The 6,839-nt window shown below is 31.7% G+C and overlaps 1 protein-coding gene across 1 annotated transcript; it reads left to right on the top strand.

Annotated features, from left to right (window-relative positions):
• Positions 1-229: 229 nt before the first annotated feature.
• Positions 230-3,089, top strand: LOC129288579 (40S ribosomal protein S13). Its single transcript, XM_054925222.1, has 5 exons — positions 230-391; positions 482-554; positions 1,211-1,349; positions 1,436-1,622; positions 2,835-3,089. The coding sequence occupies exons 1-5, from the start codon at positions 369-371 to the stop codon at positions 2,866-2,868; spliced, it is 456 nt and encodes a 151-aa protein (XP_054781197.1). The 5' UTR covers positions 230-368; the 3' UTR covers positions 2,869-3,089.
• Positions 3,090-6,839: the final 3,750 nt, after the last annotated feature.

Below are 6,839 nucleotides of genomic sequence, written 5' to 3'. Positions count from 1 at the left end.
AAGTAATATGCTAATAAGTAGTGATGCAAGGGAAACTCATTGGGTTTTCATAACACGAGATTGGAGTTTATAAAAAAAAAATAATAATATGAGATTGGACAATTCCAGTGTATTAAAAGTGGAACTTCCCTTTTTTTTTTTTTAAGTGAAACTAAACTCTATCAGGGTTAGGTTCAGTATTATAGTGATACTGAGAAGGTTCAGGCCCAAAAGTTGAACCAAAGTGGGCTGAAACTCCTCTCCCTTGGTTGGCATTGAAAACCCTAGCTGCGCAGCCTCTGTCTCGTCTTTTGCAGGCGAAGCTCAGGCGGAGAGGCAGAAGCTAAAGTAGTGACCTCAAGGAGCGTTCTTCATCTCAGGCCATCAACATGGGGCGCATGCACAGTCGCGGGTCTGTTTCTCTCTCTACCTTTCGACTTTTACTAAATTTTGATTGTGAATAAGCACTGATCTTCCTTTGTTTCGTTGAATGTGTTTTCAGTAAGGGTATTTCCGCTTCGGCTCTTCCCTATAAGAGAACCCCACCTAGCTGGTTGAAGATCTCTGCTCAGGATGTGAGTATCTGAATCGTATTGCTAATATTAGTATTATGAAGTCTTGGAATATAATGGTCGTATAGTTGTATTTAGAACTGCATTTGGTTTTGCATAATTGTGTTTGCAACTAGTCTCTGTTTTGAAGTTTTCAATTTTCTGTACTGTTTTAGGTTGCGCTTTTATTTTTCACTTGTTTGATAAGCATGGCATTCCATCTGGGGAAGGGGTCTCATTGGTTGGTTTTAGGGAGTCTTTCTTATTGTTTTCAATGTAAAACTTTGATGTGTTTCATCACTGTTAGTTCTATGTCGGGTGTTGAAAACTTGAAATTCCTGAATTTCTTGCCATCTGCATTATGCTCGAAGCATTTTCTTCTGGTGTTCACATTAATATTCTAGTTTCCATATTTTTTTAATTACTATTAAAAAGAATTTCAAATACTTTTTATTTATCACCCTTGTAAGCCTATACCGTCTCGATAAATTGTTTCTCTACCTCAAATTTGAAAGCAGAGAACATTAAGGAAGGGATGTCTGCCCCTTCTGGCATATGTAAATTGCATATAGGTAGCTTGGTTGATTTCATCTCAGGGATTTGTTGGTCTAAGTTGATGTGAATGAAAATAAACTAATGATCTTGATGCTTATATCTAATCCTTTTAAATCTTGTTCCAGGTTGAGGAGAACATTTGCAAGTTTGCCAAGAAGGGTCTAACGCCATCTCAAATTGGTGTTATTCTTCGGGACTCTCACGGTATTGCTCAGGTGAAAAGTGTGACTGGGAACAAGATTTTGCGGATACTGAAGGCCCATGGTATGTTTTTCTTTTTGTTAGGTGTCTATGTTGCTTGTTATAGGACAAAACTATAACAATATTTTGACCCACTTTGTTTTTGTTAGGTCTTGCTCCTGAAATACCAGAAGACCTGTACCACCTGATTAAGAAAGCTGTTTCAATTAGAAAGCATTTAGAGAGGAACAGAAAGGATAAAGATTCTAAATTTAGGTTGATCTTGGTTGAGAGCAGGATCCATCGCCTTGCTCGTTACTACAAGAAGACAAAGAAGCTTCCTCCTGTCTGGAAATAGTAAGTATTGGGTTTATTTAACATATTAAATCAATACATCTTATTTCTTTTTAATGGTTTATTGAAGGGACATGCATTGGTTTGAATTCCGAAGTGCAAAGAGCAAAATCTTATAATTTCCCATCATTGGTGGGCTTGATTTTAGTCATGGATAGTTTTAGGCCGTTAGGCTGCATTTTTGACATGGTTCGTTTCTTGATGATCCCTGGATCTTTACTGATCTTTATCATCTGTATCTGAAATATTTGTCATACTTATTGTTGTACAATAATATAATACAACAACACATCAATGTATGCTGCCCATGCTGGTTCAGGCGTTGTGTAAATGAAGCTGCTGGTTAAGGAGCTGAACTGATAAACTACAATTTGATTAGTGATCACTGCAAGATTTTCTGCTTCAACTTCATTTTAATTTTCATGATCACTTAATTTAATTGATTCTAAATTATTTTGAATTTAAAAAAAATATGGTGCGGTCTCACCATCTTTCTGTTTTGAAGCATGCCTTTGGTTACATAAAAATTTGGCTCACGCGACTTTCCTTGTTCTTCTAGTATAGATTGTTGGCTCCTTTGTTGAGAATTTCTGATCGAACAATTCATGTTGTTGAATCAGGATATATCATGTGCTTATGGAAACATCTTCCTGCACTCATTTTAATCAAGATTATTTTTTAAATTTTGTACTTTGTAAATTGATATACCACTCTTTAGGAAATCCCCCCGGCTCATCAGCACAAACGTTTTCAGCATGTGATTCAATGTTGCACATGTAGTCATTTTTACTGAAAACAGTGTTCATGTAAAATGTAACTGTTCTGTGTAATTAGGGTTTAGATTTGGTGAGTAGTTTAAGTTTACTTATTCAATGAGTGTCTCACGTGGTAATAATTGTTTGATTTATTCTAACGGATGTTAGAGATTCTGTCATATAATAATACTCAAGGAGTACCGAATCTTAACTTTTTGGAGGGATAATGCATGTGAGGAGTGTCTTGATTGTGAGGATTGTTTTGAATTTTTTGAGAAATGTATCTTAATAATTTTCAATTATTGATGAAATATAATGGTTATAATTTAAACACTTATTGAGTAAATGGATTTAGGCCACTCACCAAATTTAAATCCAAATTTGTGTAATTAACTATTCCTATGGCATATTCACCCTGTTTTGGGGTTCTTACTCAGTTCTGTTTCTGTTTTTTTGGCAGTGAATCTACAACTGCTAGCACTCTTGTTGCTTAGAGGGGGAGGTTTATGATGATGACTAAATGGTCTATTACATGCCATGTTTTGTGGTGAAGATGTCTGGTCTTAGTTCAGGTTTTGTCTTCAGTGTACTTTTTTCACCAGTAAAATTAAGTTCTTGTTACTCTCATGTTATCATCAAATTTTGATGCTCAACGAAGATTTGTGATGAAAGCTTTGGATGATGGGTTAATTTTGACGATCAATTAGTGACTGCTTCTGTCCGCGCACTTTTCATTTTCATTTTTATTTTTGGGTCTCAGTCCATGCATTTTTTATTATAAAGGCCACAAGAATGAGATAGTACAAAGTAAAGTTGGGAATATGATTGAGGATATGTGGGTTGACTTAAATAGTTGCTCATAAGGATTGGGTTGGGTTGGAAAAAAAATTAATCCAAATAACAATGGTTTGTTTTTGGCCTGCACTATATAGCCTGTGAACAATATGGGTTAATTCTGATGGGTTAGAGTTGGCTTATTTAAGTCATCTTATTTTTTTAAAAAAATAAAAAAGGAAAAGGGGGAAAATTTTGTGGGTATAAATCATATTAGATATGACTTTAGTTGAATCAATTTATATATTTTATATGAACATTATAAATTAATATTTTGACATATCTGGGATGAATAATATCAAAGTTGAACTTATTACTTAGATGTATTTTTTTAAAAAATTTATCAAAAAAAGGAATTGAAAAAAAAAAAAATGATTGGTGGGCTAGCTTATTTAATCGGTTAACCTTCAAGAGCTGGGTTAGTAATCTAATTCAATCTACATTTTCCCTAACCTATATGAGCTACCTCATGGCTGGCATATGTTCTCAACTCTAGTAAAAAGTATATATTTAATCATTGGTCCAAAAAAAAAAAAAAATATATATATATATATATATCTAGTCTAACCTAATTCAAACAAAGTGTATATTTTTTTCATATTAAGACAGAGATCTTGGCTAAAAAGGAAAAAAAAAGGACAGATCGAGGAACATAATATGCAAGAAAACGACACTAGGCTAAAGCATTACAAAACAAACCACTAGAGAGAAAAACTAAGTGCAGAATAAAAGAAATTCTCCTGATTACTTGGAATTGATGTTGAATCTGATGGAGCAAATGATTAGTGTGTAAGATCACAGTGTTGAAAGTGCTATTAATTTGCATAGCAATATAAGGAAAAACGTTGATTACAGAAGGATTTAATCCACCAAAGAGGTATATAACTGCTTGCCCAATGCCTTTGGTAAGTACTTGAATGTTCACATTTTAGTAATAGACCAAACCACGTATTTATCTTTTTATATCATGTTAAGACTATACTTCTGGGATGTCCCGAGCGAATAAGCCTTAATCTTCAATCCTTTCATTAACTAATGAAAAACCATGACGTAAAATCCTAATTCTATACGCAAAATTCTCAAGCCACTCCTTATTAAGGATCAACAGAGATTAATTAACTTTAAAACATGTTTTGAACATGTGGGATGTTAAAAGCATCAATATAAAACTACCCAAATGCTCGAGTTTTTTTGAACCACCATAAAAAATTACTACACATGATCTTTGGATACTTCTCGAATAAAACTGAAATTCCATTAATGATAAAAACAAAATGATACAAGAGACCTAAAAAACAACACTAAGGTCCTGTTTGCTTGTTGGAATGAAATGTAATATACTAAAAAAATAGAGATAAAAATATAATATTAAGATGTGAATAAAAGATAAGTCAATTATGTTTAAGAAGATAGATGAGTAATTTAATTCATGCAGATGTGAGTCATGATTCTTGAAATTTATGATGGGTGGAGTGATTAACACATTTGAGCTATAAGGTATTGATTTTCTTTATTTTAACATGAGAGATTCAATAATTTAGTTTAATTTTGTTCTTAATTTTTTAATTCATTTTATTTTATTCATTTACAACAAGCAAAAGTGACCTAACACCTATACTCTCTCATCATCTTCTATGGATGATGATTAAAGAGACAAGTTTGTCTCCTTGGAATGAGAAAACCTAGCTAAATAATCATATTTCATTACTTTATTTCCTGTCAACATGATTAAGAATAATTTGGCCCTCCCAATGAAATATCTAGCTTCAAAATTATGAGCTCTAGGGATACGGTTTCTCAAATCAACATCAAATCCAACAATGAAACGCGTGATCTCATGGTTTTTTTTTTTTTTGGGTCAATATCTCATGCAATGTTATGTGAGATAAACTCTGTCATGTTTTCGTTCTGTATTATTTTAAGTATTTTTTAATATTTTTTTTTCAAGTTCTCTCTCTTTTCCAATTTATGAGAATTTCTTGAGAGAATATTATTATTTCTTGTAGGGTCTTGTATTGAATTTCAAACTACAAAGAAAAGTTAGTACTCTCTTTTTTTCCCCTTGTTTTTTAATCGCTTTTAAAGAAACATTTTGTTGTTATTTATCCTATCATTTTTGCATTTTAAGGCAACATTAATTACTATTTTTCCAATTATATACTTATATTTGACTAGTCATAATTCTCAACTAAAAAAATTTCATTTAATAAGGACATATAAAAAAGATAAAAAAATTAATGTGCTAACTACATTTCTTTTTTGATAAAATGCCAATTATATTTCTTAATTAATATTTGAAGATTTTAAAAACATACTTGCAAAAAAAAAAAAAAGAAAGAAAGCGAGTGATTAAGCACTTGTAAAACTTCAGAACTTGAATATATTTACATTTATTTTATTAGCTATGTGTTTTTCTATTGAAAGCAACTTTATTGAAAGTATTGTGGCTTAAAATATAAGCATCTCACTCACTCTACTTACCAAAAAGAAAAAAAAAAAAACTGTCAAAAAAAGGGCAACACCCATTGACCCAATCAACTCATGGACTCTCCAATCAAATTTGCCCAATCTCCATCAGTTGAATTTCTGTGACTATATTTTATCTTTGGATTTGTATATTTTACTTTAGGAACATGTTAATATCAATTGATTATGAAGGCTAACAATTTAAAAATAACGAGTTATTAATATTCGAAAATCATGTGATGTCAGTAGAGTCAAGGTCTTCCACGTAAAATAAGATGTCAATGTGTTTTTCCCCCTCTAAGGATAACATTGACTACTTAGAAGATTCCACTTTTCTATATGTAATAACCGGCTTAAAATACTCATTTTTCCCCACGTCACTTTTATATCATATCCCATCCAACACTCTTGTATTTAGTTCTATGCCAGGCTAAGATAATTCGGTCAAAAAAATTGAAATTTCTTTCTCGACCATAACGATCCTCATTATCTTCGTATTTTTGCATGATTATTGGGAAAATCATTGTGACTCATTTTGTTGTTCCCCAAGACTCTTCATCGAATGTGAAAATTTCACCACTAATATTTTACTTTTCTATTTACTTGATGCAAAGAAAAGATGTTCAAAATCATTGTGGAAACAAAGTTAAAAGGAAATCACATAATTTCTAAATTGAGGACAAGAAAGAAGGAAGTTCCATCTCTAATCACCATAGCAGTAATTTGCAGCTTGGATAGGGGAAGTGTTGAAATTGATAGATTTGAATTTAAACTTTATATTTAAAATCCCACATTTAATTTTTCTTTGGATAGTGTAAAATTTTTTAAAGGTAATAAAAAGGAGAGAGGGGCTAAGATTAGTAGATATGAAAGATTAGAAGTGATGGATTTACTTATATTTTTCAATTGGTAAGAAACGAGGACAAGACAAGAGAGGAGTGGCAAGAATAATAAATGCATTAATAAAAAAAATACAAAAAAAAAAGAATGTTGAAGTAGTTGGAATTTTAAATAATTAGGATCTAGATAGAATTTCAAATTATAAAAAATTATCATAAAACATGGATAATCCAAAAATTTTTATGTATCCAAATAGAGGATTTGGTTCACATCCAAATCCAAATTCTCATGCATCCAAATGCATCTTTAAAACTTCTCCTTGATC

This window comes from Prosopis cineraria, unplaced genomic scaffold (assembly GCF_029017545.1).
Source record: "Prosopis cineraria cultivar Desert tree isolate PC_DT_omini unplaced genomic scaffold, ASM2901754v1 PC12, whole genome shotgun sequence".
NCBI classification, from domain to species: Eukaryota; Viridiplantae; Streptophyta; class Magnoliopsida; order Fabales; family Fabaceae; genus Prosopis; species Prosopis cineraria.
Note: the sequence above shows the minus strand (reverse complement) of the source record. Positions and strands in the feature narration are given on the sequence as shown.

Excerpts from the sequence above, each read along its gene's own strand:
- LOC129288579 (XM_054925222.1), top strand. The coding sequence starts at position 369 with ATGGGGCGCATGCACAGTCGCGG. Across the intron at positions 392-481 it reads GGGCGCATGCACAGTCGCGG|TAAGGGTATTTCCGCTTCGG; the intron begins GTCTGTTTCTCT and ends ATGTGTTTTCAG. Across the intron at positions 1,350-1,435 it reads GCGGATACTGAAGGCCCATG|GTCTTGCTCCTGAAATACCA; the intron begins GTATGTTTTTCT and ends TGTTTTTGTTAG.